The sequence below is a fragment of the Primulina huaijiensis genome, chromosome 1, assembly GCF_012295235.1.
Source record: "Primulina huaijiensis isolate GDHJ02 chromosome 1, ASM1229523v2, whole genome shotgun sequence".
Lineage (NCBI taxonomy): Eukaryota > Viridiplantae > Streptophyta > Magnoliopsida > Lamiales > Gesneriaceae > Primulina > Primulina huaijiensis.
The window spans coordinates 20,624,341-20,645,733 of NC_133306.1; the positions used below are offsets into that span (position 1 = coordinate 20,624,341).

Below are 21,393 nucleotides of genomic sequence, written 5' to 3' on the forward strand. Positions count from 1 at the left end.
GTTCGGCATACCCAATGAAATATCCACTTATAGTTCTTGGGTCCAGTTTCTTTTCATGTGGGTTGTAGACTCTTATTTCAGAAGGACAACCCCAAACGCGTATATGTTGCAAACTCGGTTTCCAACCTTTAAATAACTCAAATGGAGTCTTTGAGACATCCTTAGTTGGAACTCGGTTTAATATATACACAGCTGTCTTAAGAGCTTCAATACACAAGGATTTAGGAAGTTTGGAGCTACTTAACATGCTCTTCACCATGTCCAATAATGTTCGGTTTCTCCTCTCAGCAATGCCATATTGGTCCGGAGAACCAGGCATAGTATATTGGGCAACAATCCCATGTTCCTGGAGAAACTTCGCAAATGGACCAGGCGCTTGTCCATTCTCAGTGTATCTACCGTAATATTCTCCACCTCTATCAGTTCTCACGATCTTAATATGTTTTTCACATTGCTTCTCCACTTCAGCCTTAAAAATCTTAAAGGCTTCAAGTGCTTCGTTTTTATTATGAAGCATGTCATATCACATGTATCGTGCGTAATCATCAATGAAAGATATGAAGTATTTCGGACTTTGCATGTCCATATCTGGACAACAAATATCTGAATGTATGAGTTCTAATAGTTCTGTACTCCTCTTGGCACCCTTTTTAGACTTATTAGTCTGCTTTCCCTTTATGCAGTCCACACAAGTCTCAAAATCAGTAAAATCTAAAGTACTGAGTACTCCATCATTTACTAATCTTTTAATTCTCTCTATGGAGATGTGTCCCAATCTCCGATGCCATAGTATAGAAGAATCTTCATTTATAACACATCTTTTAATACCTCCTTGAACATGCATAGTGGTGTTATTATTTTGTAAAGAAATAGAGAAAAGACCATCAATCATTGTATCATTTCCATTAAGATTTGATTCATAAAACAAATTTATTGATTTATCCAAAAACTGAAATGAATAACCAAGGGGTACAAGTTTTGAAACTGAAATTAAATTCCTAGAAAAACTAGGAACATAAAATGTCTTTTCCAATTTTAAAATAAAACAACTATTCATCACTAGGCAGCAAGTATTAATAGCCTCCACATGCGAAGACATCTTGTTTCCTGAATAGATGCTCCGTTCATTTTCTATTGGCTTCCTTAGGTTTTGCATACCCTGCAAGGTATTTGTAACATGGATTGTAGAACCAGAATCAATCCACCATGTGTTATAAATCATATTAACCATATTAGATTCATAATAGATAAATGAAGTAGGAATACCTTTCTTTTCAAGCCAGTCTTTAAATTTATTGCAATCCTTCTTCATGTGTCCCGTCTTCTTACAGAAGAAACACTTGGACTCTTTCTTAATGTCAGGTTGAGGTGGAATTATTCCTTTCCCTTTTCCTTTAACTTTAGCTTGCTTCTTAAATTTTCCTTGTGTAGTCATAAAGACATTATCACTTGTTTCCATCAACAACCTTCATTCCTCTTGAACACACATGGTCATAAATTCATTAATTGACCATTTATCCTTATGTGTGTTGTAAGAAATTTTGAAGGGTCCATATTGCTGTGGAAGACTGCATAAAATGTAGTGCACAAGAAAAGTTTCAGACATTTCCACTTCTAGTGTCTTTAGCCTAGCCGCTATGTCCCGCATTTTCATTATGTGCTCTCGCACACCTCTTACACTGGTGAGACTTAATGAAGAGAATTCCATAATTATGGTGCTTGCAAGTGCCTTATCTGAAGACTGAAACTGTTCATCAATAGCCTTCCGTAATTCTTTGAAATTATTATGCTGATCGACAGAACCACGTATGCCAGCAGAGATTTTGGTCTTTATGAACATTACGCAGAGTCGATTAGATCGCTCCCATTTTTCATAAAGATCAACATCATCCGGAATGCTGTTTTCAGTAATAGCAGATGGTTCGTCTTTCCTTATAGCATAATCAATATCCATCCACCCTAATTGAAGAAGAATTCTTTCTTTCCATATTTTATAGTTGTCGCCCTTTAGTTCGGGAATGTCACATTTCATATCAGAAAAATTTGCATGTTGCATAACTGCACAAAATATCATATGCTTAAAATTTTGAGACAATATCATGTTTTACCAATGTAATTCATGTTTTTAAAATTCTAGTGACATAAAATTTGTCTGTAGGCTAAAATTTTAATTCAATAAGATTTTTCTGTAACTTTATGATAAAACTATCAAAATGTATTTTCCTTAACTCCTGTGAGTAAATTAAGAAAAATATAATTTGATATTTTAACCTAATTAGTTATATAAATTTAATAAAAATCCATGTGGGGTAAATTTTATTATGTTTATATAATTAATTACAATTGATGTCCATTATGAGATCCAAATTCACTTAATGCATAATTAAGGATACTGTGGCTATTGCTCAATTATTTAAAATTATACGGTTCACCGGACAAAATTGAACAAAATTTTGGCTTTACTTTAATACATCATATAACAATTATTTAGTAACATAATCAATATTTTCCAAAGGTGCTCCCAGGAAAGATAGGTAGTGCTAAGGCCCTTTAAATACTTAACTCCTAGTCAGAGCAACATTCCTCAGGGAGACCAGTGGCTAGTCAAGGCAGTTTAAACCGATCTATGAAGAACTCCCCCAGATCATATTTTCTCATGTCACCTTATAATTATTATTAACTTTAATTATCCACATTTATGTGAATCTTTATAAGCCAAAATTTTTAATTAAATAACTTTATATTCATATTTTTACTTAATATGAACAAATATGTTCCCCATTAGTTTTTCTCTTCAATCAGAGTAGTGATAAAGTGAGGATTACATTTACGTGAAAATGTGGGCACCTCATCAGTTTTTCTCTTTTATCAGAGTAGTGATAAAGTGAAGATTATTTGTTCATTTGTGAACATCTGAAATATTTAATTTTATAATTTTATATTCACATCTTACTTAATATGTTCATTTCAAATTATAAACTACTTACTATAATTTAATATGAACATAATGTGAATATTGATGTTCCAATTATTTTTCAATACAATTTGCATTAAAACTTTAAAATAAATGCAAACATAATATTAAATTTGCATGTATACATCAAACACTTATTCATAATATTTGACATTATATATAACATACAAAAATAATTTCTAAACATATAGGGAAAATGCGGATTTGGTGGTACTTGAATTGATACTCATCATGCGAATTGGAGAGCATGCCCCGTTGGGTAGTAGAGATTAACTTTAATTTGAAATTCCAAAATATAATTTCAAATCAATTTACTATTGCTATCAATTTGGAAGTTGAAATGTCATTTTCATATTTAAAATGATTTCACGTGGCCTCTTATCAAATTGAATTGCTAACCAACAATACACATATATATATCACATTTATTTGTTTGTTGAAATGTCAATTTCAAATTGTAAATGACTTCATGTAAAGCTTCAAATATGAAGGCTGATGCTTTGCCTATTTCATTATATCGAAAACTTACAGTATCGTCTTCAACCTCTGGCGGTGTTCATATTTAAAATTTTCAAAAACCTTCGTTTTTATTATTATTATTATATATATATTCGAACTTCTAGCTTCAAGTTTCTTAAGCCAAACTATCAAAATTCATATAAGAATTCCAGAAAAATTGAAGAACGTGTACATTCAAGGCAGAGATATGTTGATCTGATACCAAATGTCAGATTTTTTTCTCAAAATCATGTTTTCACGTATATATAAACATGATAATAATATGCGGAAGCTGATCGAGCGTTACCTCCGGCCATCGAGAAATTTGTAAGTTTTCTGATTTCCTTTCGGTTGAAGTCTTCTAAGCACTTCACGCTCTCTGTAGATCGTGTATATTTCTTATGAAGTGTGTGTGCTTAGGAACCTCAATCGTCTCTATTTATAGGCATATCATACCATCAACGAGAAAATCGGGAGTCTGAATGTTAAAAGAAGAAACGTGTACGCATCTCAATTTTCTAAAGTTGAGGTTGCGTACACAAGTTTCGTCAAATTATGTAGGCAATGGACGTCGCCAATTCCTACACGATACTTCATGTGTCATATTTCTTACAGAGGTAACTATTACAAAGGTGTTACCAAAACTATCGGTGGATTTAATTACACAAATTGTGTAAAGATTAATGTAAAAGTCGTTACCAGGTCCTCAACTGTGTTAAGCTATATATTTTTAATGAAAAACATTTAATTATTGTATATACTGTGATACCATTGTCCCATATCTTAAAAATCAAAGATTTAAAATGAGTTTATAATGGCTTACAATGAACTTCTATAGCAACTTGAGTTAATCATTTTCGTAAAGCGAGGACGAATACGAAGTAGTTGCTATAGGAGCCCATTGTGCAGTCACGCAGACGCGAGCCCGGAGCCGGTCACCGGCATGGAACACCGGGAAATAAGTGCTATGCGAGGCAAAGTACTACGTGCATGGGAGCCACCTCTTGAACCTGCGGGGCAAAGTGCTACATGACGGGAGTCACCTCTTGAACCTGTAGGAGCCACCTCTAGATTATCGGCGCTGGTGGATCGAGTAGTCAGGGCGCGACGAGGACGTCGCGTTCTGAAGGAGGGGTGATTGTGATACTTTTGTCACACATCTTAAAAATCAAATCAAATATTTATAATGACTTACAATGAACTTCTATAGCAACTTGGGTTAATCATTTTCGTAAAGCGAGGACGAATACGAAGTAGTCGCTATATGGGCTCATTGTGCAGTCACGCAAGTGCGAGCCCGAGCTCGGGACGTGACATATACATTATCACAACTGATTTTCCAAGTACCGAACAACAATAATTATTCAAAAACAAAATGGAACGGTCAAAGTCACATTATTCGAAGAAGTTGCAGTGGCATTTATTGGTTGTTATGTTGAGAATTACATCGACACATTAAGGTGATTTAAATATTCATTCCATTTTTTTATATTTATCTTATAGTATTTCTAATAATTACATGTTTTATATTACAACAACCAAGTACTCCAGAACAAAGAAACATACTTTATCACCTAAACAAAAAAGATCACAAGTTTTTTTTTTCAAATTAAACAAGTGTGTCTCATGCAACTAAAGAGAAATGTTACATATAATAAGAAACGAAAGACTTGGAGTATCAAAGAAATACAAACAGATGAAAACAGAAGAACAAGTGCAAAGAAAACGAGAAAACCACGGAAAGAGAATCAAAGACTGTCAATTGTCATCTTCCAAGAAAGAGAGCATACAGATTCAAAATGATGAAAAGATTGCTGATTTTAATAGAAGAACTAAAAAACTCAAACAAAACAACATAGACAAGACCCAAAAAGTGAAAATTAAGCGGGGGAAGAATTAATAAAGTTTTTAATATTGAGAATTTAGAATGGACACCATGTTTATCCGTATTCAAGATTCAATGGATAATGAATTTTTTGCTTTCTCAAATAAATCTACATAAATATATAATTTCCATGAACTCCTTATAAATTTCGTCGTATCACTTGTGCAACGCACGTCTTACTTATACTTACTAGTATAATTAAATGAGTTCGATTGCTAAATTGGTTATTTGAGGTATGCCAACAAAATAGGCAATAAGGACCGCTAAAATTTCATGATGTTCAATACTCCAAGATAATTCGTTAATTTTAAAAATCGTTTCACTTGCTGGTTCCAGTTTCCACGAAGCCCAAGCCAAAAACAGAACAAAATCAAAGCCTGTTTCAGTGTTCGAATGAATGACGAACCGCTCCGGAGAAGAAGTCCACCTTCTTGTATCTCAGACATGTGACACAGCATCCTCACACTCATGCACTTCAATTTCAGTGTAATACAATTGCATGTAGCTGTGATAATCTGAAAGAGAGAATAAAACTTGGAAAATAAAGGTAAAAAAGTTGTGTATATATATATGCCATGCTTGCAACACATGTAGCAGGTGAACTAAAAATGAAGAAACTTGCTCGGTTATTCAATGGCATAAACATAGGAAACTTGTGATAATCAATCTTCTTTACTAATGTAAAAGACTCAAGTTGACAAGCTTTGTCAAAGATATACTCCAAAAGAACACAAGAACGGAGATTCGTGGAATCTTCATAAGCACTCAACCCCAACTTCAGCGGCCCGCCTCGGCTTATTTTTCCTTCTGCTTCCAATGGGTCTGTACCCAACAGACTTGATCGAGTCAGTACCATTAGTCTCGGTTCCATTGCAATTTTCCTCTTTAAATGGCTCCATAATGTCCTTGACCTGTGATGGCCTTTTTCTCTTCTTGCCATTCTCTGTGGCATCTTGATGCTTGGCAAGTTTATTGAATACCAAACGTTTTGCATCTTCTTCTATCTTCCCGAATTCATCTTCTTCCTGAACACTATCGTTTACCTGTATTTGCTGCCTTCCTCTTCTTCTCATAGCTAATTTCTCATCCTCACCACTTTTATTATCATCAGTGGTAGCAAATACAGATTGTTTCTTTCCTTTTCCTCTCCCTCTACCCATTTTTCCCGATCAGGAATCAGAATAGAAGAACAAAACTCTGGAAAAGAACACCACCACTGCTTTACAAATCCCAAGAGTTTATCTTGATCGAGCTACAAAATCCAATAGGAACAATCAAAAAGAGTATGCAATAATCCGACCTGTAAGGCTGTAAACTCTAACCATGCGACCAAAAGACAGAAAGTGAAACACATACATAATTTAATTTATCCTGAATATCAACACAAGTCAGAACCAAGTAAATCTGAAGCTTATCTAAATACATCTTCTTATTAAACAGGCCTACTACTTGTTTAATACATCAAAACCAGCAAAAACTCAGTATCATAAGTCATAAATTACGAATGGAAACCAAGCAAATCTCAATTACACATAAATACTTGATATATCTAACAAAGGATAAATAAACAGCACCAAGAAATAAGTTTATCATGATCTCACAATAAATCTATAATCAAATTATCACTTAAGAAGCTCAAAAGGATAATAAAAATAACAATTCAAAAGAATAGACGAGCATACCAAATGAAGCTGATTTAGAAGATGCAGCAGCTTTTTTCATCCTCGTTAAAAGCAATCATTTTACGAATATGGTTAAACCAGCCACGAAACTAATCAAAACCCAATTACCAGATGTATTTTCTATTGCATGAACAGTTTCGATACAAAAAGATGAAATCTTGACACACCGAGAGAGAAATAAAGAAATATTTATCTGAACCAAGATAAAATGAAGGGCCAGACCAGAAAAACAAGGGTGGGGAAAAGAGAATTTAGCAGATGAATTCAGATGCAAAAAGGTTCCATCTTTTTTCCGATTTGAACCTTGAAAGGTTGAAAAACTAAGCCAATGAGCTGAGAGGCGCAAGCAAAGACGGCAAGATGGAGAAAATTAAAGGAAATGAGTGAAAATCACGTGCATTTTAAAGGGAAAAATGATGAAAGTTGTTTATTAATTTTTTTTTAGGCCGAAACGAGCAGTCAGGGTAACGGAATAAAAATGCCCTTAAATATTATTATTTTTGAAAAAATAAAATGAGAACACCTCGAAACAAGCAAGAACCAGGTCTCTTGACCGCATGGCATAATTTTCATTTCATCGGAAAGAGATCAAAAGTTAACCCCTGATATGGAAATGCAATCTTTTGTGTGTCACTCATATACCACAAATTTTGCGAGAGCCGTCAATTCTTGTACATAAAACTATAGGCGAGATCATTAGTATTTATTAGATGAGACTCATTCTGAGCAAGCCAGCACTCTTTGCTTTGGTGATTGAATTTAGACAACCCAAAAACAGTGTTTACAGGCAACCATCAATTGTTTTTTGATCGTAAATTGAATTAATGTTCCAAGGACCAAATGACAAAGACCCGTTGAATTGTATTGTTGGGGTGTCAGCTAGTATCCTTCTGGCATGGGGACCACACGTTCAGCAGCTGGAGTAAAGTGTTGATGAATTGATTGAGCAGTCGACTTTCGCAACACGCGTTAGGACTCAGGGCCACCTGGCGATTTAATGGACTTCCAAGTGATTACGAGAAGGGACCCAAATTCCATTCAGAAAGCCCAATCAAGATTGCTTGAATATGATCAGATATATATCAGCTATAACTTCGAGCAATGACTTGAAAGCATAAAACGTGAGTTGAACAAAACAGCAAGAATAAAAACAAAAAGAAAACTTGAAATTTTATTAGTAAGTCATTGAAAAATGTGAATTTCTAACATGGAATTTGATGGAATTGGTCTCGAAGAACAAAAGAGACTTTCTTCTGGTTCAGAAAAAAATATTGACAAAATATTAATATGGCTATCGAGAAAGAAAAGGAACTGGAAAAATATGGTAATGATACTTTCAGTATTGAGTTCTACACATTGTCTTTCTATCTTTGTTCAGAGCATCAGAGTATAGCTTCTATATGATTAGTTCGCAACTAACCGAGAAAATGTAGAGATAGCAACGAGAGTTATCATTTCTGTCTGCAAATAAAACTTGAGTGATCGCGTAACGAACAAGGGAAAACGCCATATTTCATATTCCTCGATCTCGTTAAACAAGGAAAGCTCCACTCCCCTATGGAACACAGGGACATATCTCCTTAGCAGCTTTACCGCCGTTTTTTCTGAGGATTCAGCATCAGCCTTGGTCAATCTGGCAGGATATTCAGGCAAAAAAATCAACCTCTACATAAACAATCTCAAGGGAAATTCATTTACTGTCCCGAAGGTAAAATGTTTGTGGGGGTAGTAAGCTATGAATACATTCACCATAACAATATATATCAAAGGCCATGTACTGGTAACCATGAGGACCACCTACATTACTGACATTTCTTATGATAATGAGACATCAACTGAACCTGTTAATTGTACTTTAAAATGAAGATCATCAAGGAACAAAATCATCTTTGCTGTAGAGCTTTCCCATCATGAGAGACTACATTTTTCGCTTTAGCTTGCTCAAGTGAAAAAGTGGCGAGCTTGCTCAAGTGAAAAAGTCGCGAAACTGAATTTCAGCAACTCCTCCATGCCAGAAAAGGGTGCATTCCATCACAAAAGACTATGATTTTTTATTGTTTTGTGGGATTATCTAGAGTGTCCAGAGTCTTAGATCGATAATTCAAATTTGCAACTCTACCTAGACAATCACTTGGTTATTTTTGAACTCTACATTTGCTTAAAAGCTCTTTCATGTCAAGTGTTCACATTTGTACGGCAGCTCAGTTGATAAGCATCTGAGACCAAGTAAAAAAGGGAGGAAACTTTTTCATTTAGAATATATTTTTTCCTTCATTTTCACCCAAAATCCCAACCCCTAGGATGAGAATTGACATAAATCCTTACAAATATGTCCTCTAAGCATGACATGAGAGTGCTTAAGGATAACTTTGGATACACTGCTCTTTCGTCTTTGAGCCATTTATAAGTCAAAAGTCTAAGCTTCACCCTCTCGATTGTATTAGACACAAGGGGAGGATGAGTGAGCAAATCAGTCACTGGGTAGCCCAATTCTTTTGCAAAAGAATTTATCTTTGTTTCAAGTATATCTTTGGACTGGTTGAGAATTTGAGGAGATAATTTGACCATCGTTATGACTTCCTCGCGACTCAAACCAGTGTTCACTAAACAATCAAATCTCTCTTGAAGTTCCACTCCTTTGCCTCGATACTCTTTAATAGCTTTTTCCATTTTCTCTGACTTCTCAACAAAGCCTAGACTCGACAAAAAATCAGTTTTGATTTCCCTCTCCTTTAGAACCCTGCTTGGATCTGGTAGCCGATCAATTCTCCTTCCAAGGATCCATTTCTTCAGCACATTAGGATCTTACTTAATCATTTGACCAAGCCTGCTCTTCCCGCAGTTCAAGGCACCCATTAATCTTTTAACTTTTTTGAGTTCACAAGAGCCAAGCAGGATTGGTATGAACGAAGATATTACAAATAGCTCGAACAGGCATGTCAATTTCAATGAGAAATGTGTAGCCCTGATGCAAATTATTGATATACTGATATCTGCGGAAACTGAAGAAAGGTGTTTTGTACTTCACTCTTCAAGGTTCCAAATTTCAACAAGAACCCAAATTGGCAAAAGGTAAAAAGTCCAGAGCGCTTAAGTACAATGTCAGGATGCTGAACAATAAGTTTCCATAATTCATACTCACTCAAGCCNCAACATGCTGAACAATCGGTTTCCATAATTCATGCTCACTCAAGCCCAACTCACTTGGTAAGCACACAAGCTCAAGCATACATTTCCATTTGTAGGAGTTCTCTTCGGAGATATGCTCTTCAAACCAGTCAATATGAATTCCTGCATTCTTTAACTCCGGCAGAATTTCAACGAATTTCTCATTCATATTTCCTCTCAAAAGATAAGGGCTGGAAGCAATAATCTTAACCACAAGAGACTGTTTTAACCCCAAACCCTGAAAAGATTGAAGCTTTGATTGCAAAACCCCATAATCATACCCAAAAATTTATGTTGCTTCCTTGTAAATCTTTCCTATCTTGTTCCGAGCAATGCCATAATTATACAAGACATAATAGTTCTCCAACAATCGATCATCATTCAAGAACATTAAATTGCGAGGAAGAAGCTATGGGTGGTTCAAACTCATTAATGGGATGGTACCTCAAGAACCGCGACAATGACCGGCTCACATCAGCATTGTCAATATATATCCTCTTCAACAACCTATCAAAAACTCTGAAGAATTTTTATTCATGGTCTCAGCATCCATAAACTTCAAACCCCTGGTGGAATGCAAGTATTCCAACAAAACAGCTTGTGCTTCGAAATCAAAGAAGAGATGGGTGATGGCAAGGTGAAAGACAACATTTGTATGAAGTGGTAAACCCAACGCATTAGAATATGAATCCAACATAAGCAACGTCAAAATACCCGAAGAAATAATCAACAAACATACTTTAACATTTGAATTGACAAATGAGATTATTAAAATGTGTAAAATATGAATTATTTGTATTCTATCAAACATGCGCAAGTAAACATGTTGAAACAAGATTTTAACTCATCGTACTTGTAACTTTAGAGATTTTCAAAGATACAATCACTGTGGAGTAAACATGGAATTTGCAAGCCATTCAAATTCTTTAAAGCGGTCAACCCAGTCAAAGAAGCACAAAATATCAAATGCACCGTGGAAGAACATTCACAACGGAAAGCAAAGAAGAACCTCAAACGAAGAGAGCTGTTGTGAATGGCTAAGTGATTGAATCAGATGCGGCATGTTCAGTGTCCGATTTCTAACCTCCCTCAACATCAACAATGACTGGATTTAGTTCAAGATCTGCGAACAAACCAGCTCATATTCTTGGTAATTGTTGTCTTCGTGATCCTCCATTCTCTGTAGCTCCAGAATCAGCGCTTTTTTGTGTTGGACAAATCTTTAAAAAGGTACTTGGGTCTATTTCTTACTAATATAAATTTATTTGGTTCGATCCAACAAGAAACGACAAGATAGTATGAGCGTGCTTCGCATGTGCAAGACTGCAACATATAAATTCAGTTGTTGACATATGATACTGCCGTGGGGTGGGCACTGATCGAATTTCCGGGTTTTTGTAGTTCGAATGGGTACCCCATTTTTTGGGTAACATTTTCAATACCCGAACCCAACCCCATTTTTTGGCTACCAGACTAATCTGGTACTTAATCGAGTTCAGGTTCGGGTTTTTTGGAACGGGTTCAGGTTCGGGTTTTTGTAGTTTGGGTTGGGTTCCCATTTTTTGGGTTACGTTTTAATACCCGAACCCAACCCCATTTTTTGGCTACAAGACTAGTCGGGTACTTGATGGTTCGGGTTTTTCGGAGAGTTCCAGTAAAATTGCCAACTAAAAGTTCATGATGATCATCTTCATCTACTAACTCGTCTCCATGTCCATCAGGTGGTCCAACTGGCCAACCCCTTCTAACACCGAGCATACTGGGCATTCGTGTGGTTTGCCCTTCTCTAGCCAGAACCAAACATCATATTCATCCTCTCCTGCTCCAAAGCATCCCACAACTGTTTTGTTATAAGACTCAATCACAACAGGTTCTTCCTATGTTTCGAATGGACCGGACGAGTAATTTATTTCAAGAATATCTTGTCCTTTGAAGAGACTTGGAGCTCCTCACGCTCTTGACCAGTGGCAATTGTCATTACATCCTCCACACTTTTTGTTGCATTCGCATCCCTAGAATCGGTGCTGAAATGACGAGAGAAGACAGGGAATAAACGGCAAGGATTCTCCAGGCCTGCAGAAGATCCAACAGCGAATCAGGCGGATTTGGGAGGGGAAAGGATTGGGGCGAGAGTTTGGAGCTGCAGCGAGCCTTCTCCACATAGTTCTTCTGAGCTCGCCAATTTGTAGCGCAAATTAGAATTAAGGAACTCAATCCCCTAATTTTTTTAAAACGGGTTTTGAGTACCCGATGGGGTTTTTCGGACAGCCGACCCAATTTTAACTAGTCAGGTTAGGGTTTTAACCCGAACCTGATTATTTTTTTAAATGAAACCTGAATTCAAATGCCCACCTCTACTGCCATGAACTAAAATTCGAATGGTTTTCCAATTCACGAACACAAAAACATAAGCTCTCACTAGTAAAACGCTCACAATCACTACCTTCCTCATCATAATACCAACGGCATAAACATGCAGATCATAATGGAGAAAATCCGCAAGTTTTAAATATGAGAAGGCAAACACATTTGAAGTGATAATAAGAGGTGTCATGAAGTGCCATGCTTTCATGGAGATCGAGCTGCTATTGCTTTGGCATGTAATAAGGGTACCCCCCATATGCCGTAGGCGATGGTGAGGCATCTTTCCTAACAGAAAATTGTGGATAAGAATACTGTGGCTGGGCTGAATAGGGTGCTGCAGCTGCAGAGGGACTCGTGTAGGAACCAAATGATGCCATATGTAGGGAATAAGAATAACCAATAGAGGCTCCAGTCTCAGAATATGCTTTCTGCTGATAGCCAGCAGTCATATGTACTGGAACCGGAACCACACCAGCTGGAGTCACTTTGCCTTTGTAATTATCAGCAAGCTTCACCGTGATATTTCTTCCCTGCAACAATTGCAAGGAAAAGAATTAACATAAAACTAAACTCTTTCCATCTAACCAGAACATCCGATTTAATTTTCGAATTTAAAAGCTCAATTTTTCATTGCAAATTTATTCGTAAAACTCATGAAATCTATGACGCAAGTTCAGTTCATCAACTTCCATATTTCTAAACACTTTACTCACTCCGAGTATCTTCTGGGGGTCATCTAAAGCTTTCTTCGCCGCCTCCACAGTCTTGTAAGTAACAAAGCCAAAGCCGCTTCATGTAAAACAAGTAAATTAATGAGATCTACCAACACAAAAACTGTTTACATGAAAAAGAAAATACCAGATGCCTTTTTACCGAGATTTGTTTGAGTCCTTGTCATATGCAACAGAACCCTCCTCTATCTCACCATGTCTTCCGAAATAGGAAAGCAACATTTCACTAGATGTTTCAGGTGACAAACCTCCAACATAAAGCTTCCTTTGGGCTTGATCAAGAGTAGAACTGCTGTTGTTCAACCCCTCACTTGCAAGGTTACAAGCAGCCATACGACCCTAAGGTAGACAGGATAAAATGAGACGAGAAGACAGCTGTGTATGTGTGGTGGGGGAGCAGGGAGCTTTGAATATTTTAAAAACACATTCAGCACACAGTATTTGTTGTTTCATTTGCGTCAAAAGAATCGTTATGCTCACGTCAATCATCTTTCCAGGTGCTCTCAGTGCTCTCTGAGCTGATTCCATATCTTTGTAGGTGATGAAACCATAACCACGAGACTTTCCAGTTGCTTTGTCATGGATTACAGCACCCTCTTCGATCTCACCATGCTCTTGAAATGCCTGGACAAGTCATCCATGTCAATAAGTTGTAAGGTTTAGGTTACTCTTACACAAAGCATGATATCATGTGTGGTTAGTTCTTCCAGTGACCAAGAGATAGTATCTCAGAATGCAGTTAACAAGAAAACATAAAATACAGTCCACAGGCACCAAATCACTCACAGCACACAAAGTTTCTGAAGAAGTATTCCATGCTAAACCACGAACAAAAAGCTTTCGAAGGGCAGGATCAGCACTTGCAACACTTTTAATTTCTTCAGCAATAGAAGGATATTGTGACCCACTTCACGCCAGAACATGCAAACAAGCACCCACACACAATGTCAATTCACACAGCACATCACGAGGAGGAAGATGATAATGGTCCCCAAGCATAAAACATTAAGATGCAAACAAGCATCCATACTGCATAGCCCTCTTCTAACAAAACATTCTTGTGAATAGACTGAAGAAGATAAAAGATTAAGGCAGCACCAAGGAGATAGCCATGTAAGATGAGTAATTTCTTTACAAATAAAGAGCTAAATAGAAAAAAATAAGAAAATTCATGCACCATTTTAGTTCAAAGCCCAGAATGCACTAACATCTTAGTAATTGATCCCACAACCCAAGCTTGAGAACTAACATTTATAAATGTTTCCTTCAATCCAATCCTACATATTTTAAATTCCTCATCTACATGAAACCACGTCCCTCATATCAATATAGAATTATTTCAGAGAGAATCTCTAGTTCAATAGAGACTTTACCCCAAACACTTGAAGATACAGTAGATTCATTTCTCAGGTGGTGGCAAATACAACAAAATTTGGGAATGAAAAAAACTTGCAGTAAAAATAATTATCATAAAATACTAATAGATTCACTACCTATAAACTTTTAGTCACCAGTAACCCTCCGGGCAAGGTAATAAAAGGAAAAAAATAGGAACATAAGCCCTAATTTACCACGTCAACAGCTTCATCCTACAAAAACGGTATTTGAAAATAGTGTAGAGGATGCCTATTTGACATATATTTATAAAAGCAAACAAAATTAAACTTCATATATAACAGTTATCTAATCCTCCAAACACCCAACTGTTACGATAAATTTCCTAGCAAAAAGCATAACTACGTCAATGCAAACGCCTGTAAGGAACAACAACGGTTCCAGCAAACCATATTTTATTTCATAAATACAAACAAAATATTGAAAGCCAAGATAGAGAAAATACGAAAAAAGTATAAGGCGCTGAAATAGAGTTAGGGCGGGTATTACGCTTTCGAGAGGAGATCGACAAGCTGCGGCTTAGCGAGCGGGTCGAGGAGCGCACGTAATTCTTCAACGGTTGAAAACGTGGCTGTTTCATTTAAGTTTGGCAACACCTGCCCATTTCCGATTTCCTCAAGCTTCCTCTTCTTCATCTCTTCCATTTTTGGATCCTACCCCTATTTTTTTCTACAAAAACTGTCTGCTTCTTCACTTCACGCGCCGCTCAGTCGCAGGCCAGGCAAGGAGTGTTGCAACGAGAATATGAATCTGTGCGTGCGCACAGCGGGTAGCTTCGAGCTCGCGATAAGTCTGAAACCGAAAACCCTTTCCCGGCCAGGAAGGATCAAATGCAGAGTTCACTCAATATTCGTATTATGGTGGCTAAAATCGCATTCCCAAGCTTGTCCACGAGAAAGGAAAAAGGCGAAATAGAAAAAATTGGGGTTTTTTTTAAAAATAATTTAATTTTAAAAAAAAATTTNGAGGAAAAGAGCGAAATATAAAAAATCGGGGTTTTTTTTAAAAATAAATTAATTTTAAAAAAAAAATTCAAAAATAATGTAAAAAAAAAAACATTTTCAAAACTAGTGCAATCTGCGTTTACAGAGCGCGGACGCTGCTCCAAGCGCGGACAATGGTCCACGTAAGCGACGGAATAACCGTCGCTAATTTTAGCGACGGTTTATAAACCGTCGTTGTAGCGACGGTTTTTGAACCATCGCTAAATGCCGAAATACCTACCTCTTCACACACCACGCATAATTGTATCAACAGCGTGCAAATGTACGCTGCGGATAATCTTGAACTTTCAACGGCTTGCAACTTTGCAGCGTGCAATATACGCTGCGGAAAGAGAATTTGCACGCTGCGAAAAGCCATTTTTGTTGTAGTGAATATAGAGAAAAAAACAGACAATAAGTTCATCAAAAAATAAGTTTTTTCAGGAACCTCTACTATTCAACCTAGTTTTTCAGCGATTAAGGGATGGCTGACTTTGGTTTGTTTGGTCAGCAGGATTTTAAGACTCCGTCTTGGTCGAACATATACAGTTTTACAAATTTGCTTAATGTTGGTCCGCAGCATCTTGTACATAACATTCGACCACAGAATGATGTTGAGGAAAATGAACAACATTCAATTGAGATATCCCAGATTTGATGAATTTATTGTTTGTTTTTCTCTCTGTCTTCACTACGACAAAAATGGTTTTTCGCAGCGTATATTGCACGCTGCAAAGTTGCAAGCCGTTGAAAGTTCAAGATTATCCGTGGCGTACATGTGCACGCTGTTGATACAATTATGCGAAGCGTGTGAAGAGGTAGGTATTTCGAATTAGCGACGGTTTTTGAATCGTCGCTGATTCCATTACAGCGACGGTTTATAAACCGACGCTGATTCAATTTTAACGACGGTTTAAGAAACCGTCGCTAATTAGCGACGGTTTTTATATATATTCCGTCGCTAAAATATTCCGTCGTTTATGTGGACGTGAGCAGCGTCCGCGCTCCGTAAGCGCGGATTGCAGTAGTTTTGAAAATGTTTTTTTTTTTTACATTATTTTTTTAAAAAAATTTTAAAATTAAATTATTTTTAAAAAAAAAACCTGAAAAAATCGTGTTCCCCTGTTTTGGATAACTCTAGTTCTCATTTTTAAGCATTGCTTTCTGATTAGTTTGAGTAACCGAAAATTCGATCTTACTCGTGTATACATTAATTTGATCCTATTTGTATAAGCATTGCCTACACATGTAATGATAGGATCGATTGGAGGACAAACATTGAGTTACAATAATTCGATTTTTGAAATATTGAACACCAAGAAATTAAACCGAATTTGGTTTTTAAACCAAGCGGACGACTTTCAAATTAATCTAACGTAAAAATCGATTAAGGATTTTGAAAAATATTTAAAAGATATGCAAGTTGATTGAGTAAACATGTTTTGGTTGAACTACATTTTGAATACAATATTTTGGTATTTGAATAAAATATAAAATACTTCAACAATGCATCTTAAAAACAACAACAATAGTAAGTAAACGCGATTAATAAATAGACATGAATTTGTTTATAGATGTTCGGAAATTAACAACTCCTATGTCACCCCTTCTTTAACCTAAGAAGGATCTACTAGAAAATTTTGATTTATACAACTCTTTGTACAAACTCATTTCAACTTAAGACTCATCTATTGAATAATTAAAACCCTTAACACACTCGATTGTAGGCCGCAATATCACAATCCGCATAATTTTTAATGTCTCTTATATCAAGACTACAAATACCATCTTTAATGTCTTTGTGTGAACACTATCACTTAACTAAAACTTTGAAGCTCAACTCTCATGTATATATGTGAGTGATTGTGTGAGGATTTAATCTTTTACAGTATTTGTATATCTCAAATATATCATCATACTTGGGTTTGCTCGCATTATAGCTAATTTCTTCACGTAGGTTGAACATGCTTTGAATCTCATTTCTAAGCTTGTATTTGATCTTCAATATGTTATATTTATTGGCTTCAATTATGATATAGACGTTAGATACAAGAATATGATTGTTTGGAAATGTTGTGTACGGATTCTGACATTGAGCTGAACCAAGTCCAGTTGTTCTGTTCTTTTGATTATAACTATTGATTCATTGATTTCTGGGCAAAGTGATAAACATGAAAGTTGTAGCCCTTTCTCTTATTTTTCAGGAATGGATTTCTCTTTTTCCTAGAGCAAAGGAATAAGAATCACTCAATTCCAAGTTCGTATGAAATATATATGCTCGACAGATGTAACTGTTGGTAATCTGGAACTTGTTCTTCATTCAGTCAAGAACCATCAAATTTATTGTGGTTTATCAGCTTGCTCTGTTCCAATTCATATTTTTATTTATGAATATGATTTGTAGATCATTTTCTTAGCTTCATAACGCATATTGAATCGTTGTATTTGAATAACCGAGCAAAGAGATATGATCACAATACCAGAACTGATCAAACTGAGCTCATTGTTGTTTCTGTTTCTGTCAGCTTGATCTTGCGACTAATATTTCTCCTAGATGATGTTTGATCCAACCGAGATGTTGTAAAATATGACTTGTGAAAAATTGAGTTTTCTAATCGGTAGTTTTGGTGGTTGGTCATTTGCATCATCGAGTTATGAGATATGATCAAAATACTTCAACTTATCATAAACTAAGTTGTGGTGAAACTATATTTTAGCTACTTTTCACTTCAAAATTGACAACTATCAACTGCACACTTAATAAAATATGTTAGAAATATAATAACAAGTTTTGTTATCATCAAAATCAAGATTGTTAATATTTTGTAGCCTAACAGGTAAGATCTGACAAACTCGAGTAACCCGAAGCGATCGAGTATGTGGAGCGGCTATATTTTAATAAAACACATGTTGAATTGATTGACTCAATATATTTTTATTTATTTTAGATTTAGATGATCAATTGAACGTGTGTAGTTACAACAGTAGCTCATTTCATGAGTTGCGCTTTAGCCCAATCGACAATGGAGCAAGAAAGATAATGTTGGGGTTGTTCATCGGTAGGTTCAATTTTACATAATTGATTTCGATTTTAGAATTATATAATTCTATATCAGAACCGTTTTCTTTAGTTCGGTCCAATTTCCTGTCAAAATTATTGGATTTATTTGATTTTAATAATTATTTAATTAATAATTAAAATATATTTTAAAATTATATATTATTTTTTAAGCTAATTTTCTAGTAAAGCCTTTTATTATAAAATCTAAATAAATTAAATAAATAACAAACAACACAAATATTCTTAATTTACTGAATATCATCTCATAAATATATAATCTAAATAAAATAAATAAATTATATTATTATTCTAATTAAATTTCGGTTTCTACGGTTGGCTTAGTTTTGACATTTATAATCGAAAACCGCAACATATAAACTTTAGTTGTAATATATATATATCAAAATTTAAAAATTCAATTTTTAATTCGGTCTTCGGTTTCTTCGATTTGGATTTACAAATTTTTTTTTTAGGCCGAAGTTTGAACGCCTCTAACCGACTCTAGTTAATGAACCAAAAAAAATGAAGAAGAGCCATATTAAAGTTATAATACTAATATTATTAAAGTTAGTGCTTGTTTTCAATTAATCGTATGCCACTAAAACTTTGGTAGTTTATTGAGGGATTTAGTTTAGTTTTTGTATACGTAGTTTATCAATGAAATACTAATTTATGTATTTTAATGCACGGTAAGATATAGTAACTTCATTGGTTTTGAAGAGTTGGAAGTATGCTTTTTCAACGTATTCAGTAGTTTAATGAACGTGGTCTGAAGATGAATTCGATCAGTTACTCTTGTTCAAACCAAGCCTTTCCTGATCTTGCAATTTGATGGTCAAATCCCACATTTCACGACGACGGATGAATCTCCAAACAAGAATTGAATGAATTGCAAGAATATATAAAAAAAAAAGTCGCTATTCTTTGGGATTTGCCAAGTAAGATACTTGTGTATTCTATAGCTTGTGTACATACAAGAAGACAGGTAGCAGTACAAGTACTTATACGGCATGACAGTACTAACTCTGGAATTTCGTAAAAACAAATTGTAGGACACAAAGTTTGGACTTTAATTTACCCAATGCATCTGTTTATGTTTTATAAACAAATTCCTATGCTTTTTTTTTTTTTTGGATTCGTATCTAGCTTATCTTGGATGGGAAAATTTTATCATCACAACTGTCTAAATCGACGATCTGTGGATTTTCGAGCATATTAGCCGAGATGTTAAAACTAGGACATTCGTTGTTGTTTGGATCAGTCGACTCCGTGAAACTTGGTGTTGTTTTTTGTTGCTGATCAAGCATCATTTTCAATTGTTTGGCTTGTTCTTCAATCCTCATCTGTAAGACTCCTTGAGACTACTCCAGAAAAAGGAGAAAAGAAAAGGGGCCGCTTAGATTTTTGTCCAATAACGAAACAGTGGCAAAGAGAGATTGAATGTTTGAGAAGTGTTAGAGATACCTCTAGCTGCTCATGAAGACGCTTTTGTACATCTAATTGAAGTTGCAACGCCTCCTTCAGTTGCATTCCTCTGTAAAACAATTTTGGACACATATTGAGAGGCAAAAACAGGACTGCGTGTTTACTTGTTCAGTACCATCATGAATCCTAAAGAAAATGGATAGTTTGGAGCCAAAATCGAAGATACAATTTGATATTGTTCTTTAGTTAGCAAACAACATGACAATCTTACGTTTTGATGTCGATATGTGCTGCATTATTGGTACTAATCTTTTTCTCAGATTTTTCTGCAGGATCAGCAAAAGAATTTCATCAGAATTCAGATTCATTCTGGACCCTTCGTTTACTTTCATTGAGATTTTCAGGTATCACTGGCTCTTTTTTTCTTGTTTTGTTTTCTGACAATGTACTAGTAGCCAGTAGGTATTTCCAATGGTTATAATTTAGCGAAGATCTACAAATGTTAGAAACATTCTGATAGTTCTTGGGGCTATCAAGGCAAAAAAGACGCGAAAATATGAAAACAAGGCATGTTTTTTTCTGAAGAGATTATAGTTGCCTTTAATTGAGTAGTATTATTTTCTTTACAAACAATGAAGCTGATTAAAGCATACCTTCCACAGATTCTGGTATAAACTTTGCGTTACGATATTTCTGCAAAGAAAATGAAGAAAAAAACCAAAACATATGATGAGAACGATATTGGAATTATGGTTCTGGGGTGTAGTGTCCATTGAAACAGAGGCGGTAGCCTTGAATGGCTCTTGATACCAGAGTTAGAAAACAGAAAAGTGTTGGATCTCGGTTTTCTACACGCCCAAACGCAGCGGAAGTTTAAAATTTTTATTTTATTTTGACAATCAAAATATATTTGATTTGGGCGTTTGTATGGTTTTAAGAATAAACATTCATAGGGAGTAAGAAAATTTTTACCTTTGGTGAACAATTTTCACTTGGCTCCAACTACGCCGGTATAAGCGAACGTAGCTCTTGTTGTAAATCCTTACGAACATTCTTTGATCTCCTAATCCGGTCCACGACTGGAATATTTGTTCCTCTTCTAAATTGCACTAGAAATTTAGAAGAATTTTTACGTAGAGATAGAACACGAAGAAAAATTCGACTCAATAATCTAAGCCAAATTTTTCTTGAATAAGAAAAATATTTCGAGAGCAGCACTTGGAAGAA

General features: G+C 35.5%; 3 protein-coding genes and 1 pseudogene across 4 annotated transcripts in view; all 4 read right to left on the reverse strand.

Annotated features, from left to right (window-relative positions):
* Window positions 1-5,926: 5,926 nt before the first annotated feature.
* LOC140983556 (uncharacterized) lies at window positions 5,927-7,804 on the reverse strand. 2 transcript variants are annotated; one of them, XM_073450658.1, is made up of 2 exons: window positions 7,343-7,804; window positions 5,927-6,609 (listed from the first exon to the last, which is right to left on the reverse strand). In XM_073450658.1, the coding sequence occupies exon 2, from the start codon at window positions 6,515-6,517 to the stop codon at window positions 6,113-6,115; it is 405 nt and encodes a 134-aa protein (XP_073306759.1). In that variant the 5' UTR covers window positions 6,518-6,609; window positions 7,343-7,804; the 3' UTR covers window positions 5,927-6,112. The 2 variants fall into 2 exon arrangements, with proteins under 2 accessions (XP_073306759.1, XP_073306751.1); XM_073450650.1 differs by having other exon boundaries at window positions 7,040-7,802.
* Window positions 7,805-8,678: 874 nt separating this feature from the next.
* On the reverse strand, window positions 8,679-12,369 carry LOC140983574 (transcription termination factor MTEF18, mitochondrial-like; annotated as a pseudogene).
* A 175-nt stretch (window positions 12,370-12,544) lies between these two features.
* LOC140983548 (UBP1-associated protein 2C-like) lies at window positions 12,545-15,613 on the reverse strand. Its single transcript, XM_073450639.1, has 6 exons — window positions 15,187-15,613; window positions 14,089-14,209; window positions 13,783-13,926; window positions 13,445-13,641; window positions 13,285-13,360; window positions 12,545-13,101 (listed from the first exon to the last, which is right to left on the reverse strand). The coding sequence occupies exons 1-6, from the start codon at window positions 15,339-15,341 to the stop codon at window positions 12,793-12,795; spliced, it is 1,002 nt and encodes a 333-aa protein (XP_073306740.1). The 5' UTR covers window positions 15,342-15,613; the 3' UTR covers window positions 12,545-12,792.
* Window positions 15,614-19,662: 4,049 nt separating this feature from the next.
* Window positions 19,663-21,393, reverse strand: part of LOC140959317 (protein PHR1-LIKE 1-like) — a 4,877-nt gene continuing 3,146 nt past the window's right edge. The window contains exons 4-7 of the mRNA XM_073417197.1: window positions 20,820-20,859; window positions 20,438-20,492; window positions 20,206-20,275; window positions 19,663-20,102 (exon numbers count right to left, since the gene is read on the reverse strand). Coding sequence (XP_073273298.1) covers window positions 19,884-20,102; window positions 20,206-20,275; window positions 20,438-20,492; window positions 20,820-20,859 — 384 coding nt within the window. The 3' untranslated portion in view covers window positions 19,663-19,883. The remainder of the gene's footprint in view (window positions 20,103-20,205; window positions 20,276-20,437; window positions 20,493-20,819; window positions 20,860-21,393) is intronic.

Excerpts from the sequence above, each read along its gene's own strand:
- LOC140983556 (XM_073450658.1), bottom strand. The coding sequence starts at position 6,517 with ATGGGTAGAGGGAGAGGAAAAGGAAAGAAACAATCTGTATTTGCTACC.
- LOC140983548 (XM_073450639.1), bottom strand. The coding sequence starts at position 15,341 with ATGGAAGAGATGAAGAAGAGGAAGCTTGAGGAAATCGGAAATGGGCAG. Across the intron at positions 13,642-13,782 it reads CACCTGGAAAGATGATTGAC|GGTCGTATGGCTGCTTGTAA; the intron begins GTGAGCATAACG and ends TGTCTACCTTAG. Across the intron at positions 13,102-13,284 it reads ACCCCCAGAAGATACTCGGA|GGAAGAAATATCACGGTGAA; the intron begins GTGAGTAAAGTG and ends CAATTGTTGCAG.